The sequence below is a fragment of the Cyclopterus lumpus genome, chromosome 18 (genome assembly GCF_009769545.1).
Source record: "Cyclopterus lumpus isolate fCycLum1 chromosome 18, fCycLum1.pri, whole genome shotgun sequence".
NCBI classification, from domain to species: Eukaryota; Metazoa; Chordata; class Actinopteri; order Perciformes; family Cyclopteridae; genus Cyclopterus; species Cyclopterus lumpus.
In genome coordinates this window covers 2,291,344-2,310,342 of record NC_046983.1, presented here as the reverse complement: position 1 = coordinate 2,310,342, position 18,999 = coordinate 2,291,344, and the positions used below count along the sequence as shown (strand labels likewise).

Below are 18,999 nucleotides of genomic sequence, written 5' to 3'. Positions count from 1 at the left end.
TAGATATAATAAACACAATAAACATAGTACGATACTAGATTGTATATATATATATATATATATAAATATATATATATATATATATATATATATTACAGTAATAAAAAACAGATAACAGTACTTTAAAACAAGTATATATTTTATAAGTGGCAAGTATATTTTAATAAGTGAAAAAAATATGGGTGCTTGAAATAGTCCGGGGGACAAAACTATTAGAAAAAACTAAACTACTATTCCATAAAAGAGAAAGTAGGGGTCGCTCCCTTCCTGTGTCATGAGAACTGCATCACTAGACACATTTAGACCATACAGCAAACTAAAGGACCAGTAGAACCAGTAGAACCAGTAGAACCAGTAGAACCAGTAGAACCAGTAGAACCAGTAGAACAGCACACATTGTAAACTGGTGGGGAAAAGATGTGATTTCTTTATGTTTGTGTGTGATCTTAAACTTAATATAAGTTTTATTCTGAAGGCGAGTTCGCGTGTGCGTGACACAAGTCGGTGTCAGTAACGTTTCCTTTGCATCCCGGTCAATGCAAACCCACCGGTTGACCACGCCCACCTCCACCGGGCAGGTGTGGTCCAGGTGTGTTGACGTCATCTCCGTATATACAATATGTACATTCCAAGTTTTATTTCACAATGCAGTCTTTAATAAAATTATGGTAAAAAAAAATTTTGGTAAAAAAATAAATAAGATGAATGTTCAAGCGTGGATTTAATCAGGAGTTATTATACTTAACACAGATATATATATATATATATATATATTAATATATATAAATATTAATTAATATATATATATATATATATATATATTAATTAATAAATATATATATTTATATATTAATATATAAATTAATAAATAAATATATATACGTATATATATATATATATATATATATATATATATATATATATATATATATATATGTATATAGACAGTGTTGTAACAGTATTTGTCCAGAAGCTCTATACAGACTGTAAATCTGGATCAGCTTTGGAAGTTACATTTAAAATATTTCATATTACAGTCACAACACATTCAAACTGTTTGCACAAATTCAAGGCCCCCCAAAAAATAAAAATTAAACTGAGGATTGTGGAGTTGCACCATGTGCTAAAGCCTATAAGATCAGTTGTGCTATGATCTGCGGTCATAACAGAATTATTTCAAGAACTTGAGGAGGAAATAAAAACAAGATGTCGAGGAAATAAAAATAAAAAGCATGTTGGGGAGTTTCTGTCCGAGATATTAATCTGCTGGGACGTTTGCCAAGCGACATTTCTTCATCTTTCTTTATCGTCCCATGCAGCTCCACCCTCAGCTCCTCCACCCTCAGCTCCACCCTCAGCTCCTCCACCCTCAGCTCCACCCTCAGCTCCTCCACCCTCAGCTCCAACCTCAGCAACACCCTCAGCAACACCCTCAGCTCCTCCACCCTCAGCTCCTCCACCCTCAGCTCCAACCTCAGCTCCAACCTCAGCTCCACCCTCAGCTCCACCCTCAGCTCCTCCACCCTCAGCTCCACACTCAGCAACACCCTCAGCTCCTCCAACCTCAGCTCCACCCTCAGCTCCACCCTCAGCTCCTCCACCCTCAGCTCCACCCTCAGCTCCTCCACCCTCAGCTCCAACCTCAGCTCCACCCTCAGCTCCACCCTCAGCTCCTCCACCCTCAGCTCCACCCTCAGCAACACCCTCAGCTCCTCCAACCTCAGCTCCACCCTCAGCTCCACCCTCAGCTCCTCCACCCTCAGCTCCACCCTCAGCTCCTCCACCCTCAGCTCCAACCTCAGCAACACCCTCAGCAACACCCTCAGCTCCTCCACCCTCAGCTCCTCCACCCTCAGCTCCAACCTCAGCTCCAACCTCAGCTCCACCCTCAGCTCCACCCTCAGCTCCTCCACCCTCAGCTCCACACTCAGCAACACCCTCAGCTCCTCCAACCTCAGCTCCACCCTCAGCTCCACCCTCAGCTCCTCCACCCTCAGCTCCACCCTCAGCTCCTCCACCCTCAGCTCCAACCTCAGCTCCACCCTCAGCTCCACCCTCAGCTCCTCCACCCTCAGCTCCACCCTCAGCAACACCCTCAGCTCCTCCAACCTCAGCTCCACCCTCAGCTCCACCCTCAGCTCCTCCACCCTCAGCTCCTCCACCCTCAGCTCCACCCTCAGCTCCACCCTCAACTCCTCCACCCTCAGCTCCACCCTCAGCTCCTCCACCCTCAGCAACACCCTCAGCTCCTCCACCCTCAGCTCCACCCTCAGCTCCTCCACCCTCAGCTCCACCCTCAGCTCCTCCACCCTCAGCTCCAACCTCAGCTCCAACCTCAGCTCCACCCTCAGCTCCACCCTCAGCTCCTCCACCCTCAGCTCCACCCTCAGCAACACCCTCAGCTCCTCCACCCTCAGCTCCACCCTCAGCTCCACCCTCAGCTCCTCCACCCTCAGCTCCACCCTCAGCTCCACCCTCAGCTCCACCCTCAGCTCCTCCACCCCAGCTCCACCCTCAGCTCCACCCTCAGCTCCACCCTCAGCTCCACCCTCAGCTCCACCTCCACCCTCAGCTCCTCCACCCTCAGCAACACCCTCAGCTCCTCCACCCTCAGCTCCACCTCCACCCTCAGCTCCTCCACCCTCAGCAACACCCTCAGCTCCTCCACCCTCAGCTCCTCCACCCTCAGCTCCACCTCCACCCTCAGCTCCTCCACCCTCAGCTCCTCCACCCTCAGCTCCACCTCCACCCTCAGCTCCTCCACCCTCAGCAACACCCTCAGCTCCTCCACCCTCAGCTCCACCCTCAGCTCCACCTCCACCCTCAGCTCCTCCACCCTCAGCTCCTCCACCCTCAGCTCCTCCACCCTCAGCAACACCCTCAGCTCCTCCACCCTCAGCTCCTCCACCCTCAGCTCCACCCTCAGCTCCTCCACCCTCAGCTCCTCCACCCTCAGCTCCAGCCTCAGACCTCAAGTCAAAGGTTTAGAGTTCATGTAGTAAAGCTTTGACTGTACAATTCTTTTAGGCTGATATACTTTACCTACAACATTTTAAAGCATAAATTATATTGATTTTGGACAAATTAATGGTGTTTGTTATAAGGAATTCAACTTATACATATATATATATAGTATATGTATATATATATATATATATGTATATATATATATATATATACATATATATGTATGTATATGTATACTGGTATATATATGAACATATATATATAGTATATGTATATATAAATATATATATAGACATATACATATATGTAGTGTATGTATATATAAATATATATATATATATACTGTATGTATATGTATATATATATATGTATATATATTTATATGTATATAGACTTATTTATATATATACATATACTGTATGTATATATACATATATATACGTATATATAGACATATATGTAGGCTAGTGTGTATACAGTATACATATAGTGATAATATGAAATTCGATCATGTTTTATAATTATCTATTTATTTCTGTGCAGATCTTTATTGTGTTTCTTGTTATTCTGTTTTTACATAAACACCCCGTTGAAAATGCAAGACAGGAGACAGGATATTTGTCTTAAGCTTTTTATTAATATTTAAGTTTGATGTCACAGAGAAATTAGCCACACAAGTAAAATTGATTGTATTCTCTTTACCTTTAAATCATTTTTTTAATGGTTTATTATACTATTATTCTCCCTTATCAGCTCTAACGCTAAAAAAGTTACACGAGAACGATCACACACACGGTTAACTAACGGTAAACTAACACTTCACATAGATTTAAAAAAATTATAATAATCCCAAAACACAGGAAGGGAAAGAAAAATACATGAAGAGACACACTAAGTACCCATCCTATTCCTTATTTCCTTTCCTCAGCTTCCACCCTTCGTCCCTCATTTTAATCATTTACATTCTACACCTCCACGTGATGCATTCACACACCCCGTCGCACAATCCGAAACAAGCAACGCGCCGGGGTCGCCTTATTATTCACACATGCAATAGGTTAGAGACGGGACACGTAATTATCTTTAATAACTCCCGAGTACCGGTGTCACATCCGAGGCACGTAAAAAATAAAAATAAAATAAAAATCATACCGTTTAGAAAAGAAAAGAAAAGAAGAACGCAATAATAAACTCTGATGCCCACGTTGCATGTGAACACAACGTTCACGCTCACATGGTCACGCGTGGCCGGACAGTGGGCAGCTTGGTGTGGACCGGCAGCAGCTCTCTGGTTTCTGGGGGGGGGGGGGGGGGGGGGCAGTAAGATGTTGGCTGGTCATGTTTTCACTCTCAAGACAACAACAACAACATAAACAACAACATATTGACATATTGTCGTCTCTTATGACCGAGGCTGCGAGGCCTTTTTTTGTTTTTATGTTTATTTGAGTGTGTTGGCAGTGAAGGGGCTGGTACATTGTCTTTGAGCCACGGGGGGGGGGGGGGGGGGGGGGGGGGCACCTTTACACAGGGTCTATTGTGCTTTTTTAAGGATACGAGCATTTACTTCCTCGCGCGCACACACACACACACACACATTACACTCCACCATGACAACACGATTCTCTCGGGGGGGGAGGAGGGGGGGAGGAGCTTGTGTTCAATATCCACGCGGCGTGCTACTTTGCCCCCCCCCCCCCTGTTGAGCGTGGATATTAGGACGCGCAATTAGCACTATTTAGTGTGCGCGACTGGTGTGAACGAGAGCTAAAGCTAACATACATTAGCGGAAAATATAAAAAGAAAAGAAAATGAATATCCAGTCGATATTCATAAGGGCTGATCCCAGGCATGCAACCTCCGAGTCTAGATTCAAATTGGAAAAACAAAAACAACAAAAAAAAGCTTCCTGTCCACCTTCAAAGAACAAATTCAAATCTCATAGACGGGTCAAATGGAAGACATAAACGACATCAAGGAGGAAGTGGTCACTATGACGGCTCTCATTGGCCGCTTACCGCGGGACGGTGTCGGCCAATCAGGAGCTTCAGATGAGAAAATAAAAATCGTATGAAAGGAATAAAAAAAAAAATAGTTTAAAAGTAGTAGACACACACATTGTTATACGTATCTCTACTATAGTATTTTTATTTTTTTTTCATCTATTGTCATCGTCGCTAACTTCGACGTCATCATCGACAACGACAACAGCGGCGTTTCCAGAACTATTCCTATTGGCTAAAGCAAGGGTGTGGGCGGTCCCTAAAAGGCCTCCTCGTCTAAATGAAAGGACTCTATTGGCTGACAGAGGCTCCAATAGAGGGATGGGGGGGAGGGGGAGGACCGTTCAACCCCTTCTCGTCTTTACTCCTCGTATTCGTTAAAGAACAGCCCGATCCGCTTTGTTTGCAGCTGGAAAGGCGATGTGAGGAGAAGGACTGCCTCCTCCCTCCTTGTCCTATTCTGCCTCTTGTGGGAAATGACGGGTCGATGAGTTAATTAGTGACAAATAAGTAACCCATTCCTCCTTTTTTTCCCCGACATTTATCGGCGCACCTCATCTTTCCCTTCCCGTCGCCCTCCTTTCTCACTCTCTCGTTCTTTCTTCTTTTCTTTCTTCAGCAGGACACCTCCATGGTCTGGGAGGGGCTTGGCGGCATCTGGCCCCCCTGCGAGCCCTGGGACAGGGTGCGGGAGCGAGAGCGGGACCCGTCCATGGAGTAGGAGGAGGAGAGGGAGGTGGTGCGGGAGCGGGACAGGCGAGTCATGCAAGATGAAGCCACTGTGGAGAGAGGGATGGGAAGAACTGGATGAATAGACCACTTCGGAGCAAGATGGCGTTATTCTTATTGCTGAACAAAAAGGGAACTCACTGTAGCCCATTCCTTGGATGAAATACTTGAACGCCTCGGTCAGTTTCGCAGGCTGCAAACACAAAGAAAAGAAATAGTTTCAATCAGTGCAATCGCCAGTTTTTTCTTGAACTACCCAACATGGCCGCCAAAGGTAGTAGTTTTAAGGACTAGAACATTCAGAGTTAGTTTTTTATCTTTTCGATGTGGGTTTTGGAGAAGAGGCAACCGGTGACACGACTTAATTTCCCGACGCAGCTTTAAAGCTCGCGTTTTTTTCGAGTATCCGTTCGTTACAGGTCGTTACACGTCGTCACACATAGTTACAGGTCGTCACACGTTGTTACAGGTCGTTACACGTTGTTACAGGTCGTTACACGTCGTCACACATAGTTACAGGTCGTCACACGTTGTTACAGGTCGTTACACGTTGTTACAGGTCGTTACACGTTGTTACAGGTCGTTACAGGTCGTCACACGTTGTTACAGGTCGTTACACGTTGTTACAGGTCGTTACAGGTCGTCACACGTTGTTACAGGTCGTTACAGGTCGTTAATCGGCCATCTGTCTGTTACAGGTCGTTACACGTTGTTACACATGGTTACAGGTCGTTACAGGTCGTTACACATTGTTAAAGGTCGTTACAGGTCGTTACACATAGTTACAGGTCGTTAATCGGCCATCTGTCTGTTACAGGTCGTTACACGTTGTTAAAGGTCGTTACAGGTCGTTACACATAGTTACAGGTCGTTAATCGGCCATCTGTCTGTTACAGGTCGTTACACGTTGTTACACATGGTTACAGGTTGTTACAGGTCGTTACACATAGTTACACATAGTTACAGGTCGTTACAGGTCGTTACAGGTCGTCACACGTTGTTAAAGGTCGTTACAGGTCGTTAATCGGCCATCTGTCTGTTACAGGTCGTTACACGTTGTTACACATGGTTACAGGTCGTCACACGTTGTTACAGGTCGTTACAGGTCGTCACACGTTGTTACAGGTCGTTACAGGTCGTTAATCGGCCATCTGTCTGTTACAGGTCGTTACACGTTGTTACACATGGTTACAGGTCGTTACAGGTCGTTACACGTTGTTAAAGGTCGTTACAGGTCGTTACACATAGTTACAGGTCGTTAATCGGCCATCTGTCTGTTACAGGTCGTTACACGTTGTTACACATAGTTACAGGTCGTCACACGTTGTTACAGGTCGTTACAGGTCGTTAATCGACCATCTGTCTGTTACAGGTCGTTACACGTTGTTACACATGGTTACAGGTCGTTACAGGTCGTTACACGTTGTTAAAGGTCGTTACAGGTCGTTACACATAGTTACAGGTCGTTAATCGGCCATCTGTCTGTTACAGGTCGTTACACGTTGTTACACATAGTTACAGGTCGTCACACGTTGTTACAGGTCGTTACAGGTCGTTAATCGGCCATCTGTCTGTTACAGGTCGTTACACGTTGTTACACATGGTTACAGGTCGTCACACGTTGTTACAGGTCGTTACAGGTCGTTAATCGACCATCTGTCTGTTACAGGTCGTTACACGTTGTTACACATGGTTACAGGTCGTCACACGTTGTTACAGGTCGTTACAGGTCGTCACACATTGTTACAGGTCGTTACAGGTCGTTAATCGGCCATCTGTCTGTTACAGGTCGTTACACGTTGTTACACATGGTTACAGGTCGTTACAGGTCGTTACACGTTGTTACACATGGTTACAGGTCGTTACAGGTCGTTACACGTTGTTAAAGGTCGTTACAGGTCGTTACACGTTGTTAAAGGTCGTTACAGGTCGTTACACATAGTTACAGGTTGTTAATCGGCCATCTGTCTGTTACAGGTCGTTACACGTTGTTAAAGGTCGTTACAGGTCGTTACACATAGTTACAGGTTGTTAATCGGCCATCTGTCTGTTACAGGTCGTTACACGTTGTTAAAGGTCGTTACAGGTCGTTACACATAGTTACAGGTCGTTAATCGGCCATCTATCTGTTACAGGTCGTTACACGTTGTTACACATAGTTACAGGTCGTTAATCGGCCATCTGTCTGTTATAGGTCGTTACACATAGTTACACATAGTTACAGGTCGTTACAGGTCGTCACACGTTGTTAAAGGTCGTTACAGGTCGTTAATCGTCCATCTGTCTGTTACAGGTCGTTACACGTTGTTACACATGGTTACAGGTCGTCACACGTTGTTAAAGGTCGTTACAGGTCGTTAATCGGCCATCTGTCTGTTACAGGTCGTTACACGTTGTTACACATGGTTACAGGTCGTCACACGTTGTTACAGGTCGTTACAGGTCGTTAATCGACCATCTGTCTGTTACAGGTCGTTACACGTTGTTACACATGGTTACAGGTCGTTACAGGTCGTCACACGTTGTTACAGGTCGTCACACGTTGTTACAGGTCGTTACACATAGTTACAGGTCGTCACACGTTGTTACAGGTCGTCACACGTTGTTACAGGTCGTTATAGGCCGTTACACGTCGTTACACGTCGTTACACGTCGTTACAGGTCGTTATAGGTCGTTACAGGTCGTTACACGTCGTTACAGGTCGTTACAGGTCGTTACAGGTCGTTACCTGGGTCAGCTGAGGGAGACCACCTGCATCGGCCATCTGTGGAGGACAGAGAGAAGAAGTGTGTGAGAGAGGGGGAATGGCAGTGTAAAGAAACAAGAGAAACATACTCAAATTAGAGTTAGGTGAGTCACCTTCAGGAAGGAAGTTGTTGTTGGGTCCATTTTGCTGTTGCACTCCACCTAGTGGCCACAGAAGGAAACAACAGTGATATGAATCCGATTGCCTAAGAACACGTAGTTATTCAGGGATGGAAATGAGACTCAAACACTCACGGCGGCTTCCTCATACGGAGCCTGATCGCCCACCACCAACATCACTGGACACCTGAGGGGGACGGGAGGAGAGAAATAGAGATGTCAGAGGTTCATATACAAAATACATTTAAAAAAGACATATAAAGATAAAAGTTTGGAGGGGATTTACTTGAAGGAGTTGTTGCGTTCGATGTTCAAGTCTCTGCGGCTGGAGAGGAAGGAAAGAGAAGCTTAGGCCAGATTATCTGTGCTTATGATGCCTTATGATGCTTATGATGCCTTATGATGCTTATGATGCCTTATGATGCTTATCATGCCTTATGATGCTCATGATGCCTTATGATGCTTATGATGCCTTATGATGCCTTATGATGCTTATCATGCCTTATGATGCTCATGATGCCTTATGATGCTTATGATGCCGTATGATGCTCATGATGCCTTATGATGCTTATGATGCTTATGATGCTTATGATGCCTTATGATGCCGTATGATGCTCATGATGCTTCTGATGCTCATGATGCTTCTGATGCTCATGATGCCTTATTATGCTCATGATGCCTTATGATGCCTTATGTTGCTTCTGATGCTCATGATGCTCATGATGCCTTATTATGCTCATGATGCCTTATGATGCTTATTATGCTCATGATGCCTTATGATGCCTTATGATGCTTATGATGCTCATGATGCCTTATGATGCCTTATGATGCTTATGATGCTCATGATGCCTTATGATGCCTTATGGTGCCCTTATGATGCTTATGATGCTCATGATGCCTTATGATGCTTATGATGCCTTATGATGCCCTTATGATGCTTATGATGCTCATGATGCCTTATGATGCCCTTATGATGCTTATGATGCCTTATGATGCCCTTATGATGCTTATGATGCCTTATGATGCTTATGATGCTTATGTTCACCTGTTGTACGTCTTCCAGAAGAGCTCCATGTTGACCAGGTTCGATGCTTTGGAGATGCGCTCTCTGTGAGACTGCACTAGCTCTGTGTTTGATGACAGCTCCTCCTAAAATAAATAAGGATGAACAATAAGTGTAATCAATCACAACCAATCAGGGCTACTTTTTGTAAATAGATATCCACATTCGTGTCGCTGCACCTGACTGAAGAGGTGGGACAGGATCTGCTCGGTGAGGGAGGACGTCACGGAGGTGAGCTGCAGACGAGAAACCACGAGGGTCGTTTTAATCACTTTTTAATAAACGATGACGCAATCGATACCGGAGCATGCACAGAGTCTCATAATCTCATAATCCACAGCGGCGTGGACGGAGAGGTCGGCGCCGGGTAACGAGCTTCCTGTACCTTCTGAGCCGCCCAGTCGATCCATCCTCGCGCGTTGGTGTCGATGTTGACCAGAACCAGACCTTCCACCGAGTCCGGGTTCGCCAGCTGATGAGAGGAGAGGAAGAAAAACAAACATCACGGGGCTTCAGTCGTCAGACGAGAGGATGTACAACTCCTCAAGCTGCAGTTGGTTATTTATAAACTATATCCTGACAGTAGAACATGAGACAGGTGTTCTGCGACAGGAGAAATCTGTTTTTTCTGCTTCCTTTAAGTGCATTCGTGGCCAAAATCAACGTCCAATCAGAGCCGAGCAAGTGTCCGCCGCAGGTGTCAATCACTCCGTGTTGTTTCTGCTGTAAAATGAGAGCCGAGTTTACAACGTCGTACACGAAGAAACGTGCTTTCTGAAGAAAACCTTTCGATTCACATTTCATCAGCGCTGCCTAGAGTTCCCCCCGAGCTGCGTTAGAGACTTCCGATTGGTCGCCGACCTGCAGCTTTAAAAAAAAAAAATATTGTTTACATCTTATGCTCAAACAAACAACACTCACCGCGAACTTGGAGAGGACGAACGCTCCCACTCCCACACCCACTCCGATGACGGTACGGAAGCTGAGGGAGGGACACAAACCGGTCAATAACACACACACACACACACACACACACAGGAAAAACCTGCACACGCACACACACAAAGTGTGTGCAGCTGCAGAAATAAACGTGCAGTTGTATTTAACGTGAAAAATCTTCTTACGTCGATATGAATGAACCGTTAACTCACTTGAAGAACTGCAGGACGGAAGGGATCATCTCTGCTATGGTGTCCATGGAGGGATACTGGTACCTGTAACAGGGAGCGCAACACAGCCACATCATTGAAGAGTAGACTTAAGGCTTTTTAATATCTTTAATAGCCCTTATAGTTAGGGCTGAATCAGGTTTGTCCTGGTCCAGCCCCTTGATATGCTGCTATAGGCTTATAGGCTGCTGGGGGATGTTTTAGGATACACTGAGCACCTCTTGAGCTATTCAAATATATATTTGAGCTATACAAAATAAACTGAATCGAATTGAAAAGGACAAAAAAAACATCACCTTTAAAAATCCTAAAGCCCAAAAGATTAATAAGTCAAATTATTGGACACGAATCACACCGCGTGAGGACGAGAGATTTTCCTTATCAGCGGCCGACACTTTGGGATTAAAAAAAACGAGATCAAGGAGAGAATAAGCTTCAAAAGAGATGGAGGAGTGCAGGAGGAGAGAGATAAGAAGGAGATGTTCTTTTAAAACCTCCGACGATGTGAGAGATGACGAGTATTTTTGGGAAGAGATTAGTTTGAAGCTCGCGGCAGAAGATTGTCTCTCTGCTTCTTCTTCGGGGTCACTTCAGGACGATGTGGAGGAAAAGCACCGTCTCAATACTACATGCGTCGTACCCCGTCGGGTAGGCGGCCGCCCCCGCCTCCTGCCCCGGAGCGTCCACGTGGATCAGGGTGAAGTTCTTCACGATCTCCTGCATCTCCTCGAACTTGAAGAGAGGGGAGAAGCAGCTCTTATCTGGGGAGGAGGAGAAGGAGAGGAATCCATCAAATAGGGAGAGTCACAAGCAAGTGGGAGGGAGAGAGAGAGAGAGAGAGGGAGAGAGAGAGAGAGAGAGAGAGCTACTCACTGTCCAGACCCACATCGTGGAAGGTGAGGATAGCCGGCCTGCGGGTGGTTCTCGTGCCGTGCAGGGTCACGTGCAGGACCCCGTGGGGGGTCTCGATACTGTGCTCCTGGAGAGGAGCGAGAGAAGAACGAGTGGGATTTAAAGTGAGATGTGGCTGGAGGCAGGAGGAGGAGGAGGAGGAGGAGGAGGAGGAGGAGGAGATCTGTTCTTCGCCTGCACCAAAGTGAAAATCCCCCTTTTATTCTTTCTTCTAAGTCCTCCTTCAGACCTCCTGCAGCTGCTCTGTGTCTCCTGATCTGGTTTCACACTAACTACAGACATGCTCTACAGAGTGTGGGAGGAGAAAGGAAACAGAAGCATGGTACCTGTCCTTGGTCCAGGAGGATCCGAGCAGCCACTTCAGCATCCTGTGAGGAAGAGTGAAGTCCTGTTAGGAAGTGCATGGATATATATATCTATATATAGATATATATATACAATTGTTATTAAATATGACTCGCGGCCTATCCCAACAACTATGTCACCTCTAAAAAAATTCGTAATCCGAGTCCCTTGTGTGTCATTTTGTTTCATTTTGTTGTGGAACAGCTTTCTTTACGTCTTCTTTGACCTTTTTTAAGTGAAAATGTCTCATATTTCTGGTTCCTTAATAGTCCTGCTCTCTGAAACGAGGCCTCGCTCCCTCATTAACGCCCACTAGGGCAACACGGCCGCCATTACACTCCAGATCGAGGAGCAGGTGGTTGTGAGGGAGCCTAGAAATGAGATGAGGAGGAGGGAGGAGGAGGAGGAGAGGAGGAGGAGGAAGAGGAGGAGGAGGAGGAGAGGAGGAGGAGGAGGAGGAGGAGGAGGAGGAGGAGGAGGAGGAGGAGGAGGAGGAGGAAGAGGAGGTCCAGGTGAACGGAGAGAAGGTAAAATGGCCGCATTGGAAAGGTCCCTCTTCATGGGTGTGAAGCATCTCCTCCGTCCTGAAGGCGTCTTTATTACATTCCCTCGTGAATTATGTTTTTTTAGACTAATTGAAAGTTCCTTCCTTTATTTACGTGTGTTTTCACATTTCTATTGTCAATGTGTTTTGAGTAATGTCGAGACAGCAATGCCCAGATGTTCCTGGAACATCGGCGATTTATTTCGCTTCATCATTTTACTCGATCAGACATTCGTGTGAACGTGTCATAATTATCACGATTAGTTACGATACGGACATAAAAGTGACCTTTGACAATGGAAGGCATTCTCAAACAATTAGTCCACGTTGATTAATAATGTAGAATAACACCCGTCTTATCCTTTCTATGCTCGAAGTTACCATTATTCAATTAATTGTGAAAAGATGCATTGTGTATACACTGAGCGTATTGTTTTTGGAGACAAAAGTTGCATCAACAACAACACAATACGTGTTTAGGAGCGCGGTCCTGTTAAACTTCTGCTTCTGTCCACCCTGTTAAACCTTTCGGCGCTGTAATACCCTGTTTGCCCACCAGCTGGCAGCAGTGAGACTCGCAGCAGGAGAGTGTGTGTGTGTGTGTGTGTGTGTGTGTGTGTGTGTGTGTGTGTGTGTGTGTGTGTGTGTGTGTGTGTGTGTGTGTGTGTGTGGCATCGTCTCTGACCTTGGCCTCAGTCTGACCCGTGAGCAGCGGCTTCTCCTCCGTGATGGCGATCTCCTGCATCTCTGTTGTCATGGCGTCACCTCCTGCAGGAGAGAGGAGTGAACGCATGAAGGAACAGGTGGGCCTCACACACACACACACACACTGTGTGTTACTTTGTGTCACTTTGTGTTACTTTGTGTTACTTTGTGTTACTTTGTTTTACTTTGTGTCACTTTGTTTTACTTTGTGTTACTTTGTTTTACTTTGTGTTACTTTGTGTTAATTTGTGTTAATTTGTTTTACTTTGTGTTAATTTGTTTTACTTTGTGTCACTTTGTTTTACTTTTTTTTACTTTGTGTTACTTTGTTTTACTTTGTGTTACTTTGTGTTACTTTGTGTTACTTTGTGTCACTTTGTTTTACTTTTTTTTACTTTGTGTTACTTTGTGTTACTTTGTTTTACTTTGTGTCACTTTGTGTTACTTTGTGTCACTTTGTGTCACTTTGTTTTCCTTTTTTTTACTTTGTGTTACTTTGTGTTCCTTTGTTTTCCTTTTTTTTACTTTGTGTTACTTTGTGTTACTTTGTGTCACTTTGTTTTACTTTGTGTTACTTTGTGTTAATTTGTTTTACTTTGTGTCACTTTGTGTTACTTTGTTTTACTTTGTGTCACTTTGTGTTACTTTGTGTTAATTTGTTTTACTTTGTGTCACTTTGTGTTACTTTGTTTTACTTTGTGTTACTTTGTTTTACTTTGTGTCACTTTGTTTTACTTTGTGTCACTTTGTGTTACTTTGTGTCACTTTGTGTCACTTTGTTTTACTTTGTGTTACTTTGTGTCACTTTGTTTTACTTTGTGTCACTTTGTGTTAATTTGTGTTACTTTGTGTCACTTTGTGTTAATTTGTGTTACTTTGTTTTACTTTGTGTTACTTTGTGTTACTTTGTGTTAATTTGTTTTACTTTGTGTCACTTTGTGTCACTTTGTGTTACTTTGTTTTACTTTGTGTCACTTTGTGTTACTTTGTTTTACTTTGTGTTACTTTGTTTTACTTTGTGTCACTTTGTTTTACTTTGTGTCACTTTGTGTTACTTTGTGTCACTTTGTGTCACTTTGTTTTACTTTGTGTCACTTTGTGTCACTTTGTTTTACTTTGTGTCACTTTGTGTCACTTTGTTTTACTTTGTGTCACTTTGTTTTACTTTGTTTTACTTTGTGTCACTTTGTTTTACTTTGTGTTACTTTGTGTCACTTTGTTTTACTTTGTGTTACTTTGTGTCACTTTGTTTTACTTTGTGTCACTTTGTGTTAATTTGTGTTACTTTGTTTTACTTTGTGTTACTTTGTGTTAATTTGTTTTACTTTGTGTCACTTTGTGTCACTTTGTGTTACTTTGTTTTACTTTGTGTCACTTTGTGTTACTTTGTGTTACTTTGTGTTAATTTGTTTTACTTTGTGTCACTTTGTGTTAATTTGTTTTACTTTGTGTCACTTTGTGTTACTTTGTTTTACTTTGTGTTAATTTGTTTTACTTTGTGTCACTTTGTGTTACTTTGTTTTACTTTGTGTTACTTTGTGTCACTTTGTGTTACTTTGTGTCACTTTGCGATACACACTATTATTATCATATTAGGACCATTTTATGCCACCTGCTGTTTATTCCGGAATCACGTTGGCTTAAACACACACACACACAAACACACACACACACACAAACACACACACACACACACACACAAACACACACACTCATTGTTTACATCATTCATGGTCTTTCCCATCTGTTATCATTCGTCTCCATCACCTTAAATATATAAATATATGTTGATTTATTTTGCCTCATCTTCAGGGTTCAGCTTTTAGAGCCCGAGCACGTCATGGTGCACAAATAAAACACAAATAAATAATGAAATAATGAAATAATAAATGCATCGTCGAGGTGTCACCAAAAGGTATATGGATATTAATGAGGCCATCTGTAGCGTTTCTCTATGGAGCACAAACACCATTATTTTAACAATGGATGCTCAACTTTATTAGAACAATGCGCACTATAATAATATTCCATTGTTCATTGTAAAGAAAACAGTGGTTTGGTTTCATCCGACAAAAAAACGCAGAAATCTCGATTAATAATCTGTCGATGACCTGATTTAAATCGACTATTTGATTCCGACACGTTGGACAGAATTCAATACCTAGAGGTCACGTGCCTCACGACCTCTCCGTGACCTCTAAGCAAACTCCATCGAGACCCCGAGACCGATGCACGAGAACGTGTTTATTAAAAATAAAATAAAAAAAGAGCTTGATTCATTGCGCGAAATGTGAAATTACGTAATTCTCGTTTCTTAAATCAACTCCTTTTGTTGACATAAATATTACAGGTTATTGGATGTTCTAAACTACCAGATATTAATACCAGTATCGGGGCGTCACAAATTACAATACACGTTAACATTAATAATAATAATAATAATAACATGTATTACACCATACACCACAATGCACCATCATTTGTTTTCGACAGCATTGCGTTGCTTTTATTGTTGCTCGTGCTTCCGCTTCTTATTCAATTACTGCGAGATCAATAACTGTTGAGTTAAAAAGACCCGGAGCTGATCGTGTTTCAGGGCGAATCGTTTCCGTATGAGCAATAACTCAAATGAAATGTGCGGTTTGATACGCCAATAAGGAACACACTCACTTTATTGCTCGGGGAGGAGAGGGGCTCGTAAAAAGCTTCCCATTAGCAACTGCTGCTGTGCATTTTCTAAGTACATCCACCCTCCATCAGCCCCCATGGAGACCACGCCCCCCCCCCCGACCCCCCCGTGCTGCTTCCCACGCCGTTGGATGATCCGCGGACCGCCTCCTTGGCCCTCGCCGCCTATCTTTTCTCTGTCTGTCTCTCAGCGGATCGCTTTGGGCCCTCTTGTCTCCTCGGTTCCTCGGCCGCCCGTCACTCGGCGGCTCGGCCCAGTTCCTCCTCTCATTTTCGGGGCCTCCTATTATTCCCCTCCATCGTGGCGTCACCTCCCACTCAGACGTCCCGTCTCTCCCCCCCCCCCGTCCGTCTTGAAAAGGGGCGATCGACAAAAGGTCATTCGATAAAGGGAAGCAGGCGATCCGTCGCCTCCCTCGGGAATATCGCGGCTTCCATTTACCAAGGGGAGTATAGCCCGGGCTAAAGCTGGGGCCCGGCTTTGGGGCTGAACCCCTCCCCTTTAATTTAGCAGGTCGCAAGCGAGTCACAGGAACCTGCAGTTGGTTTTGAGGAGTTGTAGAATTCATTCATAAACCAATAAGTTGTACGTTGAATGTTGTCAAGGAACCGTTGGCTTAAATTGCTAACAGTAGGCTACGCAACCAACGCTGACTGGGCTTATTGAATTAGGCTGAAAGATTTCATGTATCAATGTTGGCAATATGGGCGAAGGCTATCAGAAATGTTGGCAATATGGGCGAAGGCTATCAGCAATGTTGACAATATGGGCGAAGGCTATCAGAAATGTTGACAATATGGGCGAAGGCTATCAGCAATGTTGACAATATGGGCGAAGGCTATCAGAAATGTTGACAATATGGGCGAAGGCTATCAGAAATGTTGACAATATGGGCGAAGGCTATCAGAAATATTGACAATATGGGCGAAGGCTATCAGAAATGTTGGCAATATGGGCGAAGGCTATCAGAAATGTTGACAATATGGGCGAAGGCTATCAGAAATGTTGACAATATGGGCGAAGGCTATCAGAAATGTTGACAATATGGGCGAAGGCTATCAGCAATGTTGGCAATATGGGCGAAGGCTATCAGCAATGTTGGCAATATGGGCGAAGGCTATCAGCAATGTTGACAATATGGGCGAAGGCTATCAGAAATGTTGGCAATATGGGCGAAGGCTATCAGAAATTTTGGCAATATGGGCGAAGGCTATAATGTTGCTTGTCTTATAGCAACGCCATGACGGGTCCAGACCTTTGCATCTACCCGCTGATCCGATCCAAGACCACGCCGGCGAATGCCAAACCCCCTCAAAAGCCAACCGTTGCCGGGGGAAACAAACACCCAGAGGCTTGAAGTTTAGTCCAAAAAATGGGCTCATTCTCATATTTGTAAAATGTGCACGGGAGCTTTAGTAACTTCCACGTTGTTTGCATATTTCCTCACACGAACAGCGAAGAATTAAAATTTCAATGACGGCAATCGTTTCTGAATGGCGACCTTGTGCAGTACAAACGCGACCTTCCAGGAAGCGCACACAGTTCCATGACATTGTACTTCCCTTTCCTTCGGCCCAGACAGGCGTCCCGATTGTTCGCTCTGAGGCTGCGAGAGCGAAGACCAATGTGACGAACAGCCGCCGCTCGCTTCGTCCAGGTCAGATGTTGTGGGAGTTCATTCAGCCGCATGAAAGAGGCTCCGGATCAATTGTTTTTGAACATGATCACAGAACACACACACACACACACGCGCAGTAATTGACTTTCAAGCTCAGGTCAATTTCTATGTGGCAGCCCATTGGCTGAGAGCTGATGGGGACGAATGGATCGGCGACGGTGAGCCGATTGCAGCTGCAGCCAAAAAACATAAAACAGCTTTTTCTCCAGGCAGAAGATCCCCAAAAAACACTTCAACAAGAACCTGCACACACACACACACACACACACACACGCTCGAGGGCTCAATCAAGGGCGTCGACTCTGTAGCAATCTGCCATTTTGGTCAATTTGTTTGAGTGTTTAGTCTGTTCAGTGTAAAGCAATGTAAAAAAGAGTATTTCTGTAATGACACATGAAGAAGATCCACAGAGGAGCTGGGGAGCGTCTCAACTGAGAGCGACACGTTATCCTGCTTCATCCAAACATCACGAGACGTGTGCATTACTGTTATTACATGACGGCAAACTGTGTGCAGGTACATTTAATGTGAATAATAGATCCGTCTGGACTCGTCTCCTCCTCGCGGAGGGGAAAGATTACGAGCTTTAAATATACCGCGGGCTCTGATTTCTGCTGAATTTATTAAAACACTCCACTCGGACGCTGTGCGGATCACTCAGATCTCCATCCGCCCTGCGGATCTATTGACAAAACACTGCAGATTATGCAACCGTGCGCCGTGGAATGCCAATAGCACACACACACACACACACACACACACACACACACACGCACACATTGATGTAATCTCATACACCTACACAGTGTGAAATCCATACGCTCTGACACAGATGCTGTTACGCTCTCGTACACCTACACAGTGTTTATCAAAAAAAGAAAATCCATATTTTTTATAAACACACAGACTAATATTCACCAGACTGGCCAACAGTGATGATCACGATTCAGATGAAGAGGCTAGACCGACGCCCACGTTGCTCCTTCTCGCTGGACAGGAAGTAGACAGTTTTTTTAAAAAAAAAGCTTGTGCTACAAAAAACAGGATTTTCTTTTATGATCCATTAATGACATAAAATAAAAATGTGTCCTGGTGTAAATTTGAATGGCCCCGGACCCGATTATTTTTTTCTTTTTTTCTGGTTTGCTTTGGTTTCCATCCAAACGGTTCATTTCTTTCAGCAGCGCGTGACCACAAATTCAAATATTTATTTTGCTGCGGCGACCGGGTTTTAACACGCTGAGCTGAGCCTCCTGTCAACAGAGAGGAATCAATGTTTCAGCATCAGACGTCGTCAGAGGCATATTCATAGAACAACTCTGCAATGCA

At 44.3% G+C, this 18,999-nt stretch overlaps 2 protein-coding genes across 2 annotated transcripts in view; both read right to left on the bottom strand.

Annotated features, from left to right (window-relative positions):
• Nucleotides 1–3,587: 3,587 nt before the first annotated feature.
• Nucleotides 3,588–18,999, bottom strand: part of ndrg2 (NDRG family member 2) — a 19,536-nt gene continuing 4,124 nt past the window's right edge. The window contains exons 2-16 of the mRNA XM_034556882.1: nt 13,284–13,366; nt 12,036–12,077; nt 11,671–11,776; nt 11,438–11,558; nt 10,780–10,842; nt 10,550–10,610; nt 10,014–10,100; nt 9,808–9,864; nt 9,611–9,714; nt 8,852–8,890; nt 8,701–8,752; nt 8,560–8,607; nt 8,429–8,464; nt 5,841–5,892; nt 3,588–5,749 (exon numbers count right to left, since the gene is read on the bottom strand). Of these exons, the coding sequence (XP_034412773.1) occupies nt 5,586–5,749; nt 5,841–5,892; nt 8,429–8,464; nt 8,560–8,607; nt 8,701–8,752; nt 8,852–8,890; nt 9,611–9,714; nt 9,808–9,864; nt 10,014–10,100; nt 10,550–10,610; nt 10,780–10,842; nt 11,438–11,558; nt 11,671–11,776; nt 12,036–12,077; nt 13,284–13,355 (1,104 nt within the window). The 5' untranslated portion in view covers nt 13,356–13,366 and the 3' untranslated portion in view covers nt 3,588–5,585. The remainder of the gene's footprint in view (nt 5,750–5,840; nt 5,893–8,428; nt 8,465–8,559; nt 8,608–8,700; nt 8,753–8,851; nt 8,891–9,610; nt 9,715–9,807; nt 9,865–10,013; nt 10,101–10,549; nt 10,611–10,779; nt 10,843–11,437; nt 11,559–11,670; nt 11,777–12,035; nt 12,078–13,283; nt 13,367–18,999) is intronic.
• hnrnpc (heterogeneous nuclear ribonucleoprotein C) overlaps nt 13,238–18,999 on the bottom strand; it is a 24,597-nt gene continuing 18,835 nt past the window's right edge. The window contains exon 11 of the mRNA XM_034556900.1: nt 13,238–13,269. The gene's annotated coding sequence lies outside the window, so the exon portion shown is untranslated. The remainder of the gene's footprint in view (nt 13,270–18,999) is intronic.